This window comes from Cololabis saira, chromosome 9, assembly GCF_033807715.1.
Source record: "Cololabis saira isolate AMF1-May2022 chromosome 9, fColSai1.1, whole genome shotgun sequence".
NCBI classification, from domain to species: domain Eukaryota; kingdom Metazoa; phylum Chordata; class Actinopteri; order Beloniformes; family Belonidae; genus Cololabis; species Cololabis saira.
This window is the reverse complement of record NC_084595.1, coordinates 23,788,535-23,809,593: the sequence shown is the minus strand read 5'-3', so window position 1 is coordinate 23,809,593 and position 21,059 is coordinate 23,788,535. Positions and strand designations below refer to the sequence as shown.

Below are 21,059 nucleotides of genomic sequence, written 5' to 3'. Positions count from 1 at the left end.
CTTGCCAAGCTAATGCTGATTTATATTACAAAACCATTGTTTCAATTCAGATACTAAAACTGAGAATATGACGGTGACGGAAATGATGGGAAAATTGAATGCAGGGCCACTTTCATGGGTTTTACAGTATATCTCTTAAGAGAAAGGTAATGAAATGTGCATAATAGACTGTAAATATTAAAAACATAAATGTGCGGAGAACGTTATCATGGAGACAACTTTTCTGATTCAATTGAACAATGATTTCACTGAAAATGTGGAGAGCTAAAATCTGATTTTCATGTGAAAATGAAACCCAAGCATTAAGGTGAATTCCCCAGCTGCTGCCTCATTCCAGGAAACTGACTGTAGTGCAAATACTGAATCTATGTACTTGTTTAAGTTCCTGTTAAACCCCTGAAAATCCCACATGGTCTAAATTTTAAGCTTTTATTTTGATTTATCTTGATCTAAATTTTGGAGGAAAAAAAACCCCAGAAATGCTCAGCTTGCGTATTTATTTTATTATGAAGAATGTGAGCATTACAATAGATTCTGGAAAAACAATAGATAATACAATGGATAGCAATGCCCCTTTTTTAATATCTATACCATCAGTTTTTCCTTTTGTCAACTGACTTCAAAGCTTTAAAGAGCTATCATTTTTCTTTCACAATAAAACCAATTAACTTGCATGTCTACTGTGAATGTTCAAGTGTGAAATTAAAATGACACCAATCATCTGCAAGGGAATCTTACTGCATTTTTACCTCCTCGTAATGGCACCATAGTAACAAATATTAGTTGTAAGAGGTCTCTTACACAAACTCAACTTCAACCTCAAATTCAAATGAAGAAAAATAAATGAATGCTGACTTGATTATTCTTATCAGCGTGTCCCTGAAAAGTTAGAGGATGTTGAAATGTGGTTCAAATGAGGAAGGACTTGAAATTTAAAAAAAAAAAAAAAAAAAGACATTTACTGAGTCAAAAAGGAACTTGATCATTTTATGCTTTGCCCTATTTGTCAACAACTCAGAGCACGGCAAACATGATCCGTTTACATTTTCACTTCAACCACAGTTGGATCAGCACAGGCTTGAAAGTCACACAGGATAAAGGTTCAATCACAAAACATGATAATTCAGTCTGCCGGTAAAGAAAAGGCAAAAAAAAAAAAAAAAGGCAAAAGATTAGGTTCAAACTGGTAATACCATCTTTTTTTTTTCTTTCCTGGAATGGACAGGAAAAACTGCTACAATAACAAATAAATTCTACCTGAAATACAACCAAAACCACTTTGTAAGGAATGTGAACTAGAAGTACTATGAATGCTCAGAAGTGAAATCAAGACTTGCGCTGCATCACATTTATAGGACTTACTAGTGGCAGGCAAGGGACTGGAGACGTTCTAGTCAGCCTATGGATCCTTACACTATGACATTAGCTGCTTCGAACCACCAACAATTTAATGAAATAACTTTCTTGAAATGAGGAGGAGTTTCAGAAGTTCTTGGACCAGGATAACCACCAATGTTTGTTGGTCCACAATGTAGACTTGTTTGATCCTTTTCAGCCTCATCTGTTTGTGAGGCCCGATGTCGCTGTGTGGTCCCTCTGGGCTCGTTACCCGATGACGTGGGAGAAGAGCGGCGTGAGCACAAGCCTAAATAAGCTCCACGTAATTGGCTGGAAACATTCCAAAATGGCCACTGGTGCCGTATCCTCGCCACCATCCCTCATCTATCATCTCGATTCCGGTGATGATTTCATCGGGATCAAAGGAGATCTCAGTGTCATCAGCTGAAAGAGCAGACGAGCAGTGTTTGATCAACATGAGAAACGAGAGGTTTTAAGAAATTCCTTTCAATAACATTACATTTTAAAACTCAAGCTTGTTGGACTAGAACTCCTCATTCACTGTAGTAACAACAACAAGAAACTACTTCAAGAGTTGCAACGATAAATGTAGTTTCAATAGTTGAGCCAAAAAAAGTTGGAATGCTGTGTAAAGTTCAAAGATCTCATTTACAGTTTTTCTAATATTCTTTCAATTCAGTTCAAAAAACTTTATAAATCCTCGAGGGGAAATAGTTTTCTTTCTGCACTTGGCTAAAAAAGGTTCACCATCCAGTGATAAAAGATAAAAACACTGGGGTTAGAGTAAACAGCTCCTCTGTAAAGGGTTTGGAGCAACATATGCTGCCATCAAGATGATGATGCTTTGCTCCTTTTAAAAAGCAAAACCTAGTGTTACAACATCATCATCTGGATATTGATGATGATACATCAGATACATAATCTGGTGTATGCCAAACCAGATTCTGCATGTATTATATCAGCATGGCACTGTGGTAAAATAGTATTGCAAGTAAATTGGCCTGCCTACTAAAAACCTGCAAAAAAGCATGCATAGCAAAACATTTCACACATTTTGTTTGAAGAGGTGATACAAAACTGTGGTAAGCAGGGTAAATGCAAACTCAGACGAACAACATCATGAAACTTTTTTTTCACCATGTCATCATTTTACAAAAAACTAAGATAGCAGCGCTTGGCTGCAAGCTGCCCTCTTAAATCCCAACGCAGCGGTAACGGGGTACTTAGTATTGCTCTAACTTACAGCAAAACTAAGTAACCCAAATCTGGGTTTGTATATAATTAACATATTCATGTAGATCTTCTCATATTTACCAATAGTTTTATATTATGATTTGGTATGTTTATTTTAAAAACAAGTTTACAGTATTTATTACTCAGGTTACAGTGTTTGGTGCACCTTTTCTACATGTCCTACTAAAAATAAATAAATAACTAACTAAAAACATCTGAGGTAAAGCAAAAGATTATGCAGACAGGGTAAGGAAATTGGATAGGGGCAACCATAGCTGAATATACCACAACCACAACGTTCACAGTTCGTGCCAGCTATGTGTTTGCATGACAAACCCACTGTTCTCTCCGCACATTTCCTGTAAGTCTCTTTACTACAGACATGCAAGAACTTTTACCTTAAAACTAAAATATTGACAAGACAAGAATAATTTGTCTTGTTAGGTGAACATCCTGTTTTCTAAAAGGGGTAAACATATGAGGATAACAGGGAGGTTTTACTTGCTTTCAATACTCAGGGATGGTTCAGCTGATTATCAGTTGATAAAAGACAACCTCAAAAACAAACTCACCAGCCTGATAGTCATATAAAGCTCTGGCACAGATCCCTCTATCGGATGTTTCTGCTGCCGTCTCCTCATAGGAGTTATTTTCCTCCACCTGGGATGTAAATGATAGTTAAATATGTATCAGATTCACTAATAAGACTGGAACGTTCTGTTAAAGAGAGGCAAACCCTCACCTGAGCAGGTTCTTCGTCAACTGTCTCTTTGGTGTACGAGTCGGCAACCGGTGCTTCCTCTGAAAAAATAAAATAAAATAAATAAATAAGTTATTACACATGAGGAGAGTGTACCGATCCGCCAGCAGGGGGCAGTATACGCAGGTGGTGAGATCAAAACACTAAATCACAGCAGCACTGTTACATTAAAGCAGATGGGAGGGGTGGGAAACTGATAAACGCTGAGTGAGTGAGTGAGTGAAATAAGCCCCACCTTTCTTGTCCTCCTGGGACGCGGCCTCCTGGTCATCATACTCACACCTGGACTGGCCCTCATCCACTTCAGGCTCTTAACACCCAAAACACAAGCACAGACATGCATGTACAGGGTGGAAGACATCTGCACGTCTACAAGTTGAACACCACCACCAACACCAGGCACAATGAATAAGGAAACAATCTCAAGAACCCAGAAGGTCAACTTAATAGAAGCAAGTGCAATGATGAGATTAACATTATAAGAAATGAAGACGATGACATAAGCATGACGATGACAAATGACACATTGAACTTGACATTGAGCTGTTGTGTTGTGAAAGCATTGTGTGTGTGTGTGTGTGTGTGTGTGTGTGTGTGTGTGTGTGTGTGTGTGTGTGTGTGTGTGTGTGTGTGTGTGTGTGTGTGTGTGCTTTAAGCTCACACCTGTGGCATGGACAGGAGAGGTGGAGCGTGCTGGTACAGCAGAAGAAGCGGCTTGGCGCTGAGGTGAGCTGGCTCGCTCAGAATCATACACTGGCTTAGACAGAAAAGGGCTTTGAAGACGCCCTGAGCAGAGACACACATTGACCCCAAAAAACATGCAGACAAATGGATGAGGGAGAAAACAAAGACGGCATACTGAGCAGAGGAAGAGACTGTGTAATGCAGACAGAGTTAAGTACGACTGAGACAACTAGACAGTCTGATGGAAATATTGAATTTTGAGAAAGCGCTGTGACCTGTTGTTATTACCTACCACTCCCTGGGATGAAAAGCTTTCCATTTATGCAGAATAGATTATCACATCTGGCAAAAATATAACTGAACTAAAAGTTTACGTAGGGTGATACCTGGCTGAGGACTAGCGGGGGCAACAGGCGGCATCTCAGAGTCACTGGGAGTCATTCCCCGCTCCCTCTGCTTGAACATCTCCCTGGGGTTTACACTACGCTGAGAGATGAGAGAGGCTGCTTCCTAGGATGATGAGACAAAAACAAGAAGTGGCACATATGATTTCTATATTGACAAGTGTCCCTGAGACACCTTATGTAAAGATGCTGTACAGGAAACTGGAAAGCAGATATGTTCCACTGAGCCTCAAATCTGAAGAGAAGAAAATGCTTGCCTTGATTTAGCAGAGAAGAAAAATGGACTAGGTGAAAGAAAAGTGCTTTTGGTTTGGGGAACTCACATTAGCCTTGGCCACAGACTCGCCTCTCTTGCCTGCTTTGGTCTGAGCTGCCTGGTTCTGCTGCTGCGCTTCCTGAGGAAATTGATAGAGATTGATATCGTCATTGCTGACATTTGCTACCTTCTTTACTTAAGAGCTGATAAAATGTGTGAACTAAAAAAAAAAACGTATCTAGTAAGCTACATAATTGACACATCAATATGCATCAGTTAGTTATATCACAAGTAGGCAATGTCTCATCTCAAAGCCATCCTACTCAAACAGGATTTTTGTGAGTAATCTTGATCAAAACACTCACCCATTGCTGCTTCTCCTGCTCTTTACTTTCAGCCTCAAGCTTTTGCTGGTACTTTCTAAAAGAAATATGAAAAAACAAGGGAAGTTACCGGAGCCTTTTAATGGGCACCATTTCAAACCCAGTGCACATTTTCATTCAGCTCCAACCCACTTCTGTTCCTCGATTTGAGAGGATCTCTCCTTGTCTTTTTTCTCTCTCACTACTGCCTCCTTGGCCTCTCTATCTTTCCTCTCTTTTTCCACCTGCTGCCGGTCCTCCTCAGCCTTGCGCCGCTCCTCTTGTCGACGCCTCTCCTCTTCTTTCTACAAGTTGAATAGGCCGACAAGGTCAAATGTTGGGTCTTAACCAATTAAATAACTTTATGTGGCAGTGTCTAATTTTTTTTTTTGTTTTTAAATACAATGATCACCACTCGAACATCTGTGACAGTTGTGAGGATGAGCCTATATTACAAACAACAGGCAAACAGATGTCATTAATGAAAACTGTCCATACCATGTTTTTTTTTTGGTAACTTGCAAAGCAAAATGTGTAAAATGTTTGAATAATGCACACTATTGCAATATCAAGGGGTGTCAACAGCAGATCCACTTAATCTGTGATTCGGGACAATTTAAAAAGCTTGTTAGTTCTGCAAATGTTAAACATGAGTTTTGTGAGCGTACTTCTGCCTGTGCCCAGAAGTTGTCTTTATTCGTCTTCTTGATTTCTGACATAGCGTTGGTTTTCTGGTACACTGAGCCCTGCAGGGAGAGAAAAACAATTTATTACAATTAATCAAGCATGAAATTACAGCTCTAATTATTACAGGCAAATACAGTTATGCAGAGTCTGGGCAAACTAACAAGGGAGCTGCTTAAATCTGATAACACTTTTATAAAAAAATAAATAAAATGCTTATGGATTGGGTTTCTGCATGTTCCACCACACATCATGTTAACATGTATTGGTTATTTTTCATGACTTATTATACAGAGACAAAATTGTTTCATAGATACAATTATTGACCAAAAAAGTAAGATAATTATACAGGGCCCAAATTACATTTAACATATTGGGCCATCATCACTCCCTTTAAACATTGGGTTTGAGAAACTCAAAAACATTTCAAATGTATTCAGAGCCTAGTTATTTTTTTCTGCACCATTTTACAGCGCCTAGTTACTTCCCCTTGCTTATCTTTCCCTGTCAAACAGAAGCGCATACCACAGGTCCCTGAGGGCCACTGTCCTGGAAGCGGCTGGAAGTTTCTTTATGGAAGCTGTAGTTGGCTCCTGAGGCTTTAGCCACCTTCTGCATGACCACCTCGGGCTCCACGTCCTCGTCTGCTCTGGCATTAACTGTAATATGGGCCCCCTGAAACCAGAAAAAAGAAATCTTTTTTTTCCCCCTCTTTTCCAGCACTGGTAAATTACATATTTATGATAAAAACAAGAACTCACACATATTTATTAATAAAAAAAAAAAAAACACATTAAAAAAGATGGTATTATGTAGTAAAAAAAATTTAAATTGTGTTTTCTAACAGCAGAATAAAAACCAATTAAAGGAGGATATTTATGAAATGCATCATTTAAAATGTTTCTTTACTAACCATCAACAGAAAATTAAGTCAAATTGAGAAACCCATGTTACTAGAATTTATATATCTCTTCTAAATTAAGATAAGAAAGAAAGAAGTTAATATGCATACCGACTACAATAATTACACAGTTGTAGCCAGTATTGATCCTTCAGAACCAAGCACAGACTTAACTCTTGGGAGACAAATTTTCAACATGAAATTAAACCAGAATTCCAGTCTATATAAAGTATATTTTCTAATTGGACCTTTGAAAATTAAATATGGATGTCATTAGAAGTTTGATTAAATAAGGAGACTAGGGCTACTTAAGACTTTTGAACAATTATGCATATCCAGCCTGGTAGCTTAAAAACACTTGATGACGAATTAAATACAATTTTCATCATAATGATGAATACAAGTAACTTTGTTAAACAAGACTGACTAAAGATAATCATTTTGCCATTTTTCACTGTTTATTGGATAACATTAACTTGTTGTAATGCCAATCGTCTCTTCTGATTCTGCTCCCGCAGCTAAAGACACACTTCCTGTCAGGGAGAACGATCACAGCACGTCACCTGCACTAGTCAAACACACAGGTGTACCCAAAGACACTAGGTTAAAAGACAATAAACTGCAGCCGACATCACATGAAAATATAAAGTACTGATTGAACTTTTACTTTGGCTGAATGTATTGGGCTAACATTTGCGCAAGTTTTGAGTTGCAAGAAAACATGAGTCATTGCTGTGTTGACCATGTTCACCATGCATTTCATAAATGAGGTTGATTACCGACATCCAAAACCATCCTTGCCAGATTATATTACGCACAGTTCCTCTGTATCATTTAGTGGTGTCAAAGAGGTAACGTGTCACATTTGCTGAAAGCTCTCTATTCATCTTTGATCTCACTCAAGAGCACAGACTGTGCCATTGTGGAAAGCTGCGCATCCTTTTTGTAGACTTTGCAGGAGGCTGCTCATGGATTTGTTCCTCATCTTACCTATGATATATTTCCCGTCACGGCCAGTTCATGCTGTCTTCTCCGACTGTGCCTTTGAGGCAGTTACGCATGAGAACAGAGCAGCAGATCACACAGAGGTACAGCCAGAACTATTTTTACTGTAAGCTCTATGAATGGTTTTATTTTTCCCAACCAATTATGTTAAAATTTCAAGCATTTTCAAGCTCTATCAAATAGTCAAGCACTTTTCAAACCTTGGAGGCACAACATTAAAATTCAAGCATTCTCAAAGATTTCAACCACCCGTACAAACCCTGTTTTCAAGACAAACTCTGAGGAAAGCACCAAAACTGGTCTTAGTTCTTACACGCACCACCTGTGCAAATACTGTTTGAAGTAAGTATGTGAATGTCTGTGACTTTGAGTATCCAAAAAAATTATCTTATTGTACTTTGCTGCAGCCCTATGTCAGATTCTGAAATACTCAATTTTAAGACTTGTCCCTCTAAGAAATTCTCTGAAAAAAAACAAAAAAAAACCATTTCACTCTGCTCAAAAATGGCAAGTTAAAAACAGGCGGGCACTCATAATTTGCACTGTGCAAAAGTATCTAGGTATTGTGCAATTGCCTTTCATTTTGATGTATGTATATGAATGTAAATGTTGCAAATGAGGTTTTTGGTAGTTCAGGACCACTCTGAAGGGGAGTAAATAGCTAGCATGTATCAGGCAGAACACACTATAGTTAGTATAGGGAAAACAGACACACAAAATAAACAGCCTTTTTTGGAGCACACTGACCACAGTAGGAATCACCCTGTGTTAATACTATGCAGAAATTAGAATATTGTGATTTTCTGTAATGCAATTACAAAAACAAAAATGTCATACATTCTGGATTCAATACAAATCAACTGAAATATTGCAAGCCTTTTATTATTTTAATATTGCTGATCATGGCTTACAGTTTAAGGAAAACTCAAATATCCTATCTCAAAAAATTAGAATATTCTGAGAATCTTAATCTTAAGATGTAAGCCATAATCAGCAATATTAAAATAATAAAAGGCTTGCAATATTTCAGTTGATTTGTAATGAATCCAGAATATATGACATTTTTGTTTTTTTAATTGCATTACAGAAAATAAAAAACTTTATCACAATATTCAAATTTTCTGAGAAAGTCCTGTACTGCGACAATTAAAACTAATATTTTAAGTAGTCTAAAAATTAAAGTAGTACCTTAAGGAAATTGGCCATGGAGCTGACATGATTTGCACAAAGTCCCTTTCTGGCATCCTTTACTCCTTCACCAGTCTGAAACACAAATGATATTCTTCAGACTCAATAGTGGTCATCACAGAAAAGACGATAAAAATGTACATCGGTTGATTGCGGCACTAACATAGTTGATCAGGACGTATTTGGGCAGGCCAGAGTTGGGATCCTGGACCCGGCAGAAAGCGTACATCACTTTTCCACTGTTAAGCTCCTCAACCAGCTCCTCCAGTCCTCCATCTGATGCATAAACAATGTGGAAAAATTAAATGGCTACTGTGGTTTGTTGTGCCAGTGTGGACATGTTTTCCCCCTTGGAAATGATGGGCTTAGAAAGCAGAGGCAAGCAATTCTTTTGTGAAGATATTCCAGCACTGAAACTCTATGCTGACAGCAACATTCCTGCACACATTTGGCAATATTGCGGTGAGACTTTAAAACTTTAAAACAAGATCCACATTACCCACCTCCTTTGTCTGCCAAGCGGATGTCATTACTGTTTCCCTCATATGTGAACAAGGCCCTGTAGAACATACAATGTTATATGGGTGTTAAAACACTTGAGTTGATAAGCATCATTTTTCATGTTTTGTAAACCTTTTATAAGCATCTTTGACACTTTAGCCCCTTTTACATATGATGCTTTTTAGAGGGGAAGTAAAAGTAGTATAAACACTGCTCCAGTTTTAATCCTCTTAAGAAAACGTCATGTCAGTTATCTTTAAAAGCTGCTTGCTACCAGACTAATACAGATTTCATTGAATCTTTTATTGAAAGCGTTGGACCCCTGCCTTTCACCCAGAAAGGGCTGGGATAGGCTCCAGCAGGTATAGATGAGCCGCCGCAAGGGGTGTGCGAACCGTGCGACCGCACGGGGCCTCGCGCTATGGGCCGTTTTTGAAAAAAAAAAAAAAAAAAAAAAAAAAAAAAAAAAAAAAAAAGTTTTTTTTCCTCGTTTTTTTCCCTTATAAATATCAACAGTCACATTCCATTACAGACCTAAATGTGTACTAGTCTGTGCATATCAATAAAATATATGTGCAATGATGCGCGTGTCTGTTGTTCAACACAACTGATCAGACCAAGCGCAGACACAAGCTGCTCTGATCCAGACGGGTGGAGTTGGAACAAACTGTCACACAATGTCGAGAGAACGAGACAGATTCAGGAAATTTCCATCAGGGGATGAAAAAAGAAAAAACTAAAGAAAATGGAAGAGTTTATTGCCTCTCTGAAAGGCTTGTTTGATAAATTTGTTAGAAAAATCACCGATCCGACCAGGTCTCAGCCGTGGGGCCCCGCGTCGAGGCAAGCCCAGATGATGATGAGGCAGGGGAAGGTATCCAGTATTTTGCTAATTGGAGAGTTAAAATTGCACATATAGACACCCGATCCGACCCAAAAAACCCAAAAAACCCAAAAATTTCGCTTGCGCGCTCGCTACGCTCACGCGCGAGGGCCACCCCAGGCCATTTTGCACAGGGCCTCGCAAATCTCCCAGACGGCTCTGGATGATGGTACACTGTTCCACGGCCATGGACAGAAAACGGTATCCTCTGCGGGGTCTCTAGGCTCTCCCTTAGAGGTAACAAGTCATCAGTCACGCAGCAGGGGCTCAGGCTCCAGCCCCTGCTCCTCTGCATCGATAGAAGCCTGATGAGGTGGCTTGGCCATCTGGTTAGGATGCCTTCTGGAGGCCTCCCTGGTGAGGTTTTCCAGGCATGTCCCACTAGAAGGAGACGATGGGAAAGGCCCAGGACATGGTAGAGGGACTATATCTCTGAGTTGGCCTGGGAACGCCTTAGGATTCCCCAAGATGAGCTGATCGAAGTGGCTGGGGAGAGGGAAGTCTGGGGTTCCCTGCTTAAAGGGGACCTATTATGGCATCTAATACCTATTTTAAACAGGCCTTGAATGTCTTAAAAACAAGCTTTTGATTGTTTTTGCTAAATAAATTAGAAATTCAGCCTCTGAGCCATGTCTTTATCTTCCCATTCTCTAACCTCATTATTTATGCAGGATTCTGAGTGGGCGGGGAGGCTATGATAATGAGGCTCTGTGCTGATTGGCTGCCTGAATGACTCGATACACCGCTACGAAAAAATGGCGGAAGCTCCGGCCGGCGGAGTTAGTTGTGGGCGTGGTTTCACGCATCGGAGGGCAACCGATGCAAATTGCATTTTGGTTACGTAACGAAAGGGAGCAGAATCTGAACGGCTCGTAGAAGCCACATCACACTGGACGGCTCATCCGGGCGGCTGTACAGACACTGCAGAAATTGGTTGCTTTCCTCCTTCTCTGAGTTGGCAGGCTGAGGGGAGACCACTTGATATATGTTAGAGCAAGAAAAAATGTGTTTTTCATAATAGGTCCCCTTTAAGCTACTGCCCTCGTGACCTGACTCCGCATAACCGGTATAAGACAGATGGATAGCAGATGCAATCAAATTAAACTCTTAGATACAACTAAAGAACTCCCAATTAGAAAGTTGTCAACATGGAACAATATGAAAAATGGTTTAATTCAGTGTTCTTTAGGTGCCTGCCTTGTTAAAGCAAAAATCAGTGAAATGGCTTTTTTGGATATGTTTAGACTTAAAACTATTTCAGGTTGAAAAGGTAAGAAAATGTCAGATCCTCCTAATAAGGAGTTAGATATCATTTACTGTTAGTTTTCATGCCCAAGTGCGTCAGGATTTAGATAAGCTGGAAGGTAAATATCAGATAAAGCTTTAAACAAATGTATGCCCATTCTGTACCTGTAAATATTATAACCATACATCAGGCATTGCCCCGACACTTCAGTCACAAATAAAAAAATATGACAAAACAAATTCATTTGGAGTTTAAAGAAAGCATACTGTTGGTGAAAGAACACTTTATAAGTATGTCTGCAAATAAGGAAGCTTCAAGTGCCACAAGATGGAGCAACTCAAATTGGCAAAAAGAAAGAAAGAAGAGAGATAAGCATCTTCTTGTTGCAGTCACGGTATGACTTTGCTGAATATCAGCTTCCAAACATGTAACTACACACAACCTATGAAAAGCTTCATGTCATATACATTTTTGTCATGACAAGGAAGTTCCTGTTTGCAAATGTACAAGTCAGTACTGGTCATGCTGTAATTAAAAGTTGAGTGTATCCAGTATATTAGGGGTGTAATGATCCATTACTCTATTTCAATACATCAATTTAATGATGAATGATCCAATGGCAGACACAAAATTAAAATATCGATCATACATCAACACATGTAATCAAGTGGCCTTCTGGAGTCTATGTTTCTTAAAAAGGAACAGATTGTTTGTAATTTAACGGTCCCATGAACCCATTGAGTACAAATTTGAAATTATATTTTACATAATTATGGCAATTTGATTTGAATGCATATGATTGTGATCAAATAGCATTTTATATCAGTATCTTCTGGATCAAATCGAATCAAAATCGTATAGTGGCAGACTTTGTGATATTGGCATGGCAAACATAAAATGATCACCCAGTTAAATGATGCAATATCATATTGTGATGAAACTTTCTTTTTACATCCCTGATAAACTGTAGATTTGAAAATACACTTTCCTTCAGTACAGTTTATATGACACTTCTTCAGAAATGAAACTCGCCACCTCTGAAATGACTCAATGCAACATAACTTCTTTCTTTCCTGCTTTTTCCTGGCATCACAAATAAATAAGAATAGAGTAGACAGCTGAATTTGGCTATGAAATGTCTACAAGTGGGTGATGAAAGGCCAACATTTGTCATAGACATTTCCAGAAGGAATACAGAGCCAGGAGGGCTCCCTGAACACTTGCTCCTGTGTATGAATTAATTAAGGTCACCATTAAACACAGCAGCTGTCAACAGGTTTCACATTAAGGGCTTTAACCTCTTCATAACTGTTTCAGCACGAAGAGGAAGTGGCTGGATTTGTGTGTCACACACACTTGTTTAACCTCTGATATCTCACCAGGAAGTGGCTGATAGAGCTAGCAAACCTACCCTTTTCAACCAAATGACATCTGTCAACAGAGGCTAAAATTACAAACAAAACAATCTTAGTTTTCCAGGGGATTTTTATTAGTTCATTAACAATGTTACCAGCTATTGTGTTAGCACGCCTGTAACGCTTGTAACATATCACTGGCAATAAATTGAATAAAATAGGGCTTTCCCAAGAGAAGAAAAAATGCCATAACTGTATTTCTCATTCAAGAAGTGCAAAACCCAGTGTGGTTAACAATGCAAAATTAAACTGTAGGCTGCAGATGAAGTTTATCCAACATAAGGTTAACTAACTTGACTGAGTTAAAGCTAGCAGATCACCCACGCTAACTAACCAGCCCACCTGGGAACAGCTAAAGCCGCTTTAAAGATGTCCTTCCTTACCAGTTGGTGCTTGATTTTTCATCCACTACCTCTTTATATGCCGCTGTTATTGCCGGGCCATTTTTGCTGAGGTTGACTGCCATCGTTGGGCTGAGTGCAGCTAGCCAGCGAGCTATCCGCCCTTCCTGCAGGAGGAGTGGCGACGATGCTGCCGACTCTCCAGCCTGAATTATGGTTCTGCGTTACACCGATGCAGCCCCTACGGCGTAGGGTACGCGGCGACGCGCACCGTAGGCTCTGCGTTGGGGTAACGCGGAACCATAAATCAGCCTTCATCAGCTGAGGGAAGAGGCTTCAGCGGCGGCGACGGGTATCCTGCATTCATCATAACGTGACACCGCGGAAGGACGGCTGCTGAGTAAGTTTTCAGTTTCTGCAAACGTCATGATGAACCAGAGAAAATTCACTTTTAGTCATCTCTAAAGTAACCAGTTTATCATTTTAAATAAATAAAAAAAATGTCAGAATATAACCATTAGCAGGGATTTTGTGCAGTTAGCACCGCAACAGAACTCGGTATTAGATGTATATCAAACGTACACTTGTGCTCACCACTTAAGCTTTGGCGTTCTATTACTCAATTCAATTCAATTTTATTTAAATAGCGTATATTACAACAGAAGTTGTCTCTAGGCGCCTTCGAGAGACCCAGAACATGACCCCCGAGCAATTATTACATAAACATAACATAAACAATAGCAGGCAAAAAAAAAAACCCTAGTTGGAGAAAACCCTTAATCCAAACAGTGGCAAAGAAAAACTCCCCTTTAGGAGGGAAGAAACCTGGACCAGGACCTGGATCATAATGGGGGGCCCTCCTGCCGGATGACCCTCAATATTTTATAAGACAAAACTACGTATTAAACGCCCCCACAAAAAAAATCAAACACAAGAGAGGTCCTACTGAGGTCCTTGCCTTTTTTTTCTCATCATTTCTTATTGGTTGGACCAAGTCTCTATAACACTCTTGTCCTTCAACATGTTCAATACATTAATACATCAATACAGTAATGCTTTTGTTTTTTTCCTTGACATTTTAAGGCAAACAAAGACAAAAACGCAGACAGAATTAAACCAAGATGAGTTTTATTCTTATTACAAGTTCAATAGTTATCTTGTTTAGATTATGTGAAAATGTGTAGGTTTAAGATGGCAGTTGAAGCAAATGTACTTCATATATTAAAATGCGTGATAGCTGGTTCTGCATTCAGACAAAGCCAAATATTTGTACTGTTCAAGCAGCTTTCCATGTCTATTAATGAGATGAATCACCCATTTTGGGGATACAGCCCTGATAGCAAATTTACAGTTTATGACACATCCTATAAATATACAAAATGAGGGTTAAGGCTAGAATTTTAGTTTGAGGTGTTAGGCAGATGACTTGTAACGAAATCCCTGATATCTGGCAAATGGCTGTGAGAAAGTTCTTCAGAGTGCAAAGCATGCCAAGCTGCCTATTTAAATTCTACTGTGCACACTGGACAAGAGAAGTTAATATAATAATCAGTCACATTATGAAATGAGCCTGCATTCAATTGTATAGTTGGAAGATATTCATAAATAAAGAGCCAGATAAACAAATGACGATGTACACAGGGAGTGAATTAGTTGCAATACAAATAAGATGCTGCAGCAAAGCCTTTTACTGCATTTAGAGGATATGTTTTCAAAACACTTTAGTGTATATTTTATTTTAGGACAACTTGTTTTGACTAGTTTCTCTACAGCAGCTAACAATGACGAAAGTCTATATCCATTGCCTAAATCATGTTAATTCTACAATCAAAGTTCCTAAAATCCATCATACTATTTTCCTTTCTGGATGATTCCATTCACTGTTGCATCAACAGCAGAATATCTTCCTCCTTATAATATCCAAAAATCCCTTTACATTGGCAGCATCTGCGCAGAGTTGTGATTTCAAAAATCACAATTATTTTCTAGTTTTTCCAGCAGTTACAATGAATTATGTTAAAACTAGTACATTATGACACTTCACAATCATGTTCATTTTTTGTGACACAAATGAGAAAAAAAGCCTAAAACGAAAACTTGAAAAAGGTACAATACAAAAAGTCACAAATGTATCACCCAATTGTTACTGTTATTTCCTGGAGAAAAGAAAATTGCAGAACCAATCATGAATATCAACAAAATGCAAAACTTCACGTCGCCTATTAATTAAACCAAATGAAAGAGCAGTGGCAAATTACTGTATTTATTCTCCTCCAATAACTAAACCCGCATTAATTTCAAATAAGGTTCTGCAACATGTTAAGTCAAGTTCTCATTTTCTGTACAAGGGATGCCACCTAAAACCAAAGGCCATTTCATTTTAAAAAAAAGAAAAAAAGTAGCACATACATTTTGACAGTACTGAAAAGCTGTTAAGATCTTGGTTTTGTTTGAAAAAAAACAAAAGAAAAACCCACCAAAAAACTAAATTGAAAACCTTAAAGAGACCTGGAGAGGGTATAACAGTACTTTTTTACGCAGCATGTATTTGAGTGCAACAAGAGGCTCATCTTTGATCGTACTGCCTCTGCAAATGCGGACGTTAAGTAAGCTGAATACACCATTTCTATTAATAGAGGCTTGATGATATGGGCCCTGATCTTTATTGTCACCACGGGTCAATGCAGGTCAAGGCTGATGATGTGGTTAGATACCTGAGTAACTGTACTGAGGAGGTGGCACAGCAGCTGAGCTCTGTACCACAGATTACAGTAGCCGTGTTCGTAACTACACAACACAAATAAATTGGACGACAGTAGTACCTTGTGTGCAATAAATATACAAGCCATTTATGGTTTCTTATATTAGATGGAAGGGAAAAGACAGCACGTGTAAGAAAATGAGCATTAACCTAAGTCCAACAAATGCAAATCTGACCTTGCTTGCAGCTTCCCAGTGTCTTAAAAAAGGCTGAATACTGTTTAATGTTTCTATTGCAGTGGACAATAGAGGTCGATCCTTTTTAGAGATTTCACATTTCCTCAGGGTAGAGACAGCAAGTGCCAACAGGTAAGCTGCTGGTAATGGCACTGCACCATTTTGGGTTCAACATTCTCCCTCAATTGCACATGTACCAAAAACATAACACAGAAAGGCCTCTAAAATACATGGAGATACAATAAAAACAAGACAGACTGTACCTTTGAAATGAACAGAGGGGAAATCTTCTCAACATTTTGCATCTTAATAGCAAGATGATTTGACTCGTTAACACAAAATGAAGCGTATGAATAGCAACAGTGACAATAATCACAATAACAGGAGTAACCGTTTGATGTCCAGGTGTGGCATTGTGGGACTGGGAAGAAATTCCGGTATTCCATATGGGAGTGCTTTAAGGATTCCATCAGGTCTTGCTCAGCAGATCCACACAAGTCATGAAGGACAGCACATGGTAGTAGCTCAGTACACGGAAAGCTAGGTGGCACTGTACCTCATTGTATAATTTCCTTCTCAAAAACACAGGCTGTAGTTTCTTTTTCTTCCTCTGTTGCTCATTTGCCTCAAGTTACAAATCCTTTGTATTTTTTTTTTCCTTTGTTCTCATTTGTATTTTGATCTCACTTTTTTTCCTCACATTGCATACTTCTGTGTCCATTCTCTTGCTAACTTGTTGTACCTGTTAAAAAAAATGAAATCAATAAAAAAAGAAAAATAAAGAGGCTACATTTAGAATAGTTTCAAGCGGAACTTGCAAACTCAGAATTTGTATCTCTGACACGAACGGTTAGTGCAGGAATTTCAACTGAAAGTTGTAGTAAATGCTAATATATTTTCTACTCACTTTTCCCTGTCAGCCTTGTACGTATGTGCAATCTCTGGTACCAGGGGATCATCCGGATTGGGATCACAAAGTAGAGAGCAGATGGACAATAATACTGTGGAGGAATGCAATAGAAACTACAAGTTAGTAAGTAAATTGTCTGACTTGATGCATTATAAGATGATGTCACATCCTTAAGAAGCAGAGGCCTCTCAGCGAGGAAACAGATGTCCAATATGGATGAGATTCATAGATTTAAACCTGCTGCAGTGTAATTTAGTAAAATTACATATATAATTCAACAGGTAAGCCACTTTGGATGGGAACTAAGTTGTTTGTTCAGTCTGGCTCATTGTGGTATTGTTGCAGACTTCTTCAAATGGTTAATTTGTTGTTCTTGGCAGTTGCATTTTGTTACAAGTTTGGTTTTTTAGATCATTTTAGACTTATGTCACTTATGCAGTTGGACAACGCTACCTGGTGCTTCTCCACATAAAGACTTGGGTGACCAATAAACAGCAAATTGGCAAACCCTAGCTACCTATAGGTATTTGACTCACGGTATGACTGAATATGAATATATATATATTTTTTTTTATAAACGTGGTCATTCACATTATCATTTCAATGCGACCTTCATCACACTCAAATGTGAACGGTATGCAGGAGTGACACGTATGGGTAGAAGAAAACACAACATTGCATAGTGGATGTTGTTTACAGAAGTAAATATGGATGCTTCATGTGTTTCTATAGCAATTTGGAAGTACTTGCACAGTCGTAACCAAGAGAATTATGCCCAACTGATGAAGGGAAGAAGGAGATTGAGGAAAAAGAATAGCACGATGTAAACAATGGCCTTTTGTGCAGCAGTGGCTGCTACCACTGTACTGTATGTGTGGATGCAGAGTCAGAACCAGGAGTCGTGGGATCACGACGTGAAGGTCTTCACTGACACAGAGTTCATCCATACGTTCAGGATGTTGAGGAAGACTTTTAAAAAAATATATCTGTCAGCACCTCTCCACTAGTCTTTCAAGACTTTCAAGACAAAACACTCATCTCCTGTGACATCAAAGTTGGATGAAATGTGACATAACCATTCATATCTGAATCAGGACAATATATGGAAGTGGCTTGGGTCAGGTTTGAAAAAAAATTGGATTTGCGTCATTCAGACCGTCATTAAAAACCCCAATATGTTTCTCATATGGGCAAAAAATTGGAATTGAGCACTAGTGTGACTGAAGAATCACATACTGGAGTTGATAAAACAATACGTCTGTGAATTAAGTGACTAAAATATACTGGTTTGTGTAACAACAGGCAATTATTATATGGGACAGAAAGGCCTCAGCTCCACTGATATACTTTTCCGACATGCTATAAACAAATGTCTTTGCATTTTGGGTAATGTATTCATCTTATAATCAAGAGGCTCAAAAGAAAAGCTCCAACTGTATTCCATCATCATAAACTAAAGCCACGATACAATAAGCATGTTTTTTTTTTGTTTTTTTTTTAAGGAATAGCAGTTCTGAATATGACTTTTAAGTCAAAATATAAATGTAACTCTTGTATTAAAGCTTACCTTTTGATACCGTAAGTGCAGGTGACCATTGTGATCTCAGTATATCCAGGCAAATACTTCCATTACTGTTGATATTAGGGTGGTAAATTTTTGTTGTGAATGCAACCTGTGCCAACATAAGTGGAAAAAAAGAAAAAAATACAGCCAATTGTGTTTAAAACAATAAACATAATCAATCAATCAATCAAATTGAGATAAAACACATGAAACGGACACTTACTTTTGGTGGTTTGAAGGGGTAGTCTGTCGGGAAGTGAATGGTGAGGAAAAACACACCGCTCTGATATGGGCTGTCACTCTGTTGAAATAAAAACAAAAAACAGATTAAAATAGTTCAAGGCAATTCCATAGTTTCTAGGTTACTAACGAATTATATTTTCAGTTGTTGTAGTTACTTACCGGACCCATTATTGTCGCCTGCCAGTGAAACACTGAAGAGGGAGAGGGGAGACAGGGAAAAAAATACATTTTGGATGATGTCCAGATTCCTGTTTTCTTCTGTCAAACTGTAATGTTATCTTAATAATATACTATAAATACAATGAACATATTCTGTTTAGACATATATCACTTGTCTGCTTACGGTCATCTCCAACAGGTCCAGCAGAGCACTGGGCAGGAGGGTCCCTCTGCAGGTCTGACAACTCCTGAAGACAGGACAAACATATATGAACAGCACTTAGATTTAATACGTAGAAGGACAAAAATAATAATTTTGAAATTGCCAGGTTCATTACACGCTAATTATGAAACTAAATAAAAGGTAAACATAAATCTTTATTTTTGGCTCATGATTAATGATAATATCAATATAAATAAGATCATAATAATATAAAGTAACTGATTTGATGTTTTACGTATAATGTAAAGTTTGTTTTAATCCAGTACTATAAGTGCTACATCTTGTGTTTACTTTTAAATGCATGTGCTATTCTATAAGTACATTTAAATTCTATTTAAAATCAAAATGTGTCCACAGGGGTTGAGTATACGTTTAAAAATCCTCATAGCCAATGCTAAAAGCTGCACATGCAAATGTCACAGTCGAATCAAAATAAAGAACCCATGACAGGCCTGGAAGATATCATGGGACTAGTGCTAGAATTATGATTTAATACATATCTTTTCTGGCTTTAAGTACATTTTGTAAACTATAATTAACAGTCAGCAGTGCTTTGGGTAGAGGGTCAACCTTAAACCTGAGCCAGGTTGTTACTTTTTCGTGCCCTTTCAATGTCTGACATATTGCTGTATCAACAGTCCCCTACAATAAAGATGGTTATAGAATATCCACCTGCAATAACTTTTCTGTCACCTGTAGTGAATATATCTGAACTACATATATTAAAAATCTCAGTTAAACAACCAATAAGATTGACAGTACTAATCAAATGGGGAGAATATAGTAGTACATTCGTTTAATTTAGGCCAACAACGAATGTAAGTAACCAAACTCCTTTAACATCAAACATAAAACGACAAGGGGGCATGAACACCAAAACACTAGATGTTTAAATATAACTAAAAACCTGTTATTTAACATCTCTTGAAGAGAAGCCAATCCATCCCGTTATATAAATACACACCGTGGCCTGATCCACTGCCCCATTTGCCATCCCATATATGGCAACTGACTCTAGGGTTCAATTTTGGCAACCATCAAGCAGCTGTCATTCAAGCACAGTGTTAGTTACTAGAAGGATAAAGACGAGTGGCATGATAGTCATTTAATAGCAAATCCTGTGTATTTGAAGCATTCAACTTAAGGAACAAACACCCTAATGTTAGCAGAAAGTGCTAACCAAATGTTGACCTGACTTGTTATTTTGCTCCATTACTCACAGGGTTGCTTAGCAAAACCTTTGAAAATAAACACCAAATATTTAAGGCAACAACAAGTCACCTTTGGAAAACAACAGTGCAGTTTCTTGTCAGGCCATCGATACTGTAGCAATGCACCAAAGCTCGTCTTTGTCTTTGAATAATGTTTAAAAAAAAGGAGCACAAAACGCAAGCCGGTTTGGGTTAAATTGACCTTTAAAAAAATGCTACACACAACTTGGGACAAAGTGTGGTGCGTTGAGAAGAGCAGCGTGGCTACAGCACGTCCCTGGCACATGAAGAAAACAAACACTCACCTTCTGGATTCTCTTCAACGCCATTGCTTCAATGGCTGCGCTAGTTAGCCTGTCAGCTAACAGTTGGAGCCTCACACATACACTCTGGATTCAGTGGACACGTACTTTCAAAGCTTACTGAACGCACAATCAGGAAACCACTTGAAAGGTGTATATAACGTGGGCTCTCCTGTGATCGATACGATCAACCGTGGGCTCTGTGTCTATGAGTTAACCGGGATATTTTGCTGTCTCTTTCTCTCCTCTGATTCCTCCTCTCTGTACCAGGCAATCACTTGATATCGC

At 38.5% G+C, this 21,059-nt stretch overlaps 2 protein-coding genes across 4 annotated transcripts; both read right to left on the bottom strand.

Moving 5' to 3' along the window:
* Window positions 1-483: 483 nt before the first annotated feature.
* dbnlb (drebrin-like b) lies at window positions 484-13,427 on the bottom strand. 3 transcript variants are annotated; one of them, XM_061728856.1, is made up of 15 exons: window positions 13,265-13,427; window positions 9,340-9,395; window positions 9,000-9,112; window positions 8,837-8,911; window positions 6,268-6,417; window positions 5,727-5,804; window positions 5,212-5,363; window positions 5,062-5,116; window positions 4,764-4,835; window positions 4,423-4,546; window positions 4,016-4,138; window positions 3,588-3,662; window positions 3,335-3,393; window positions 3,165-3,252; window positions 484-1,782 (listed from the first exon to the last, which is right to left on the bottom strand). In XM_061728856.1, the coding sequence occupies exons 1-15, from the start codon at window positions 13,345-13,347 to the stop codon at window positions 1,646-1,648; spliced, it is 1,440 nt and encodes a 479-aa protein (XP_061584840.1). In that variant the 5' UTR covers window positions 13,348-13,427; the 3' UTR covers window positions 484-1,645. The 3 variants fall into 3 exon arrangements, with proteins under 3 accessions (XP_061584840.1, XP_061584841.1, XP_061584842.1); XM_061728857.1 differs by lacking the exon at window positions 4,016-4,138 and having other exon boundaries at window positions 13,265-13,425; XM_061728858.1 differs by lacking the exons at window positions 3,588-3,662; window positions 4,016-4,138 and having other exon boundaries at window positions 13,265-13,426.
* A 906-nt stretch (window positions 13,428-14,333) lies between these two features.
* ube2d4 (ubiquitin-conjugating enzyme E2D 4 (putative)) lies at window positions 14,334-21,059 on the bottom strand. Its single transcript, XM_061728855.1, has 7 exons — window positions 20,775-21,059; window positions 19,220-19,283; window positions 19,036-19,067; window positions 18,857-18,934; window positions 18,637-18,742; window positions 17,067-17,160; window positions 14,334-16,901 (listed from the first exon to the last, which is right to left on the bottom strand). The coding sequence occupies exons 1-7, from the start codon at window positions 20,796-20,798 to the stop codon at window positions 16,856-16,858; spliced, it is 444 nt and encodes a 147-aa protein (XP_061584839.1). The 5' UTR covers window positions 20,799-21,059; the 3' UTR covers window positions 14,334-16,855.

What these genes read in the sequence shown, in the direction of transcription:
- ube2d4 (XM_061728855.1), bottom strand. Translation starts at nt 20,798, where the DNA reads ATGGCGTTGAAGAGAATCCAGAAG. An exon ending in ACCCCTTCAAACCACCAAAA is followed by an intron (nt 18,743 to 18,856) that starts GTAAGTGTCCGT and finishes ATGTTGGCACAG; the next exon opens with GTTGCATTCACAACAAAAAT. An exon ending in TGCACTTACGGTATCAAAAG is followed by an intron (nt 17,161 to 18,636) that starts GTAAGCTTTAAT and finishes ATTCCTCCACAG; the next exon opens with TATTATTGTCCATCTGCTCT.
- dbnlb (XM_061728856.1), bottom strand. Translation starts at nt 13,347, where the DNA reads ATGGCAGTCAACCTCAGCAAAAATGGCCCGGCAATAACAGCGGCATAT. An exon ending in CCGCTTGGCAGACAAAGGAG is followed by an intron (nt 9,113 to 9,339) that starts GTGGGTAATGTG and finishes TTTATGCATCAG; the next exon opens with ATGGAGGACTGGAGGAGCTG. An exon ending in CCATGGCCAATTTCCTTAAG is followed by an intron (nt 6,418 to 8,836) that starts GTACTACTTTAA and finishes TTCTGGTTTCAG; the next exon opens with GGGGCCCATATTACAGTTAA.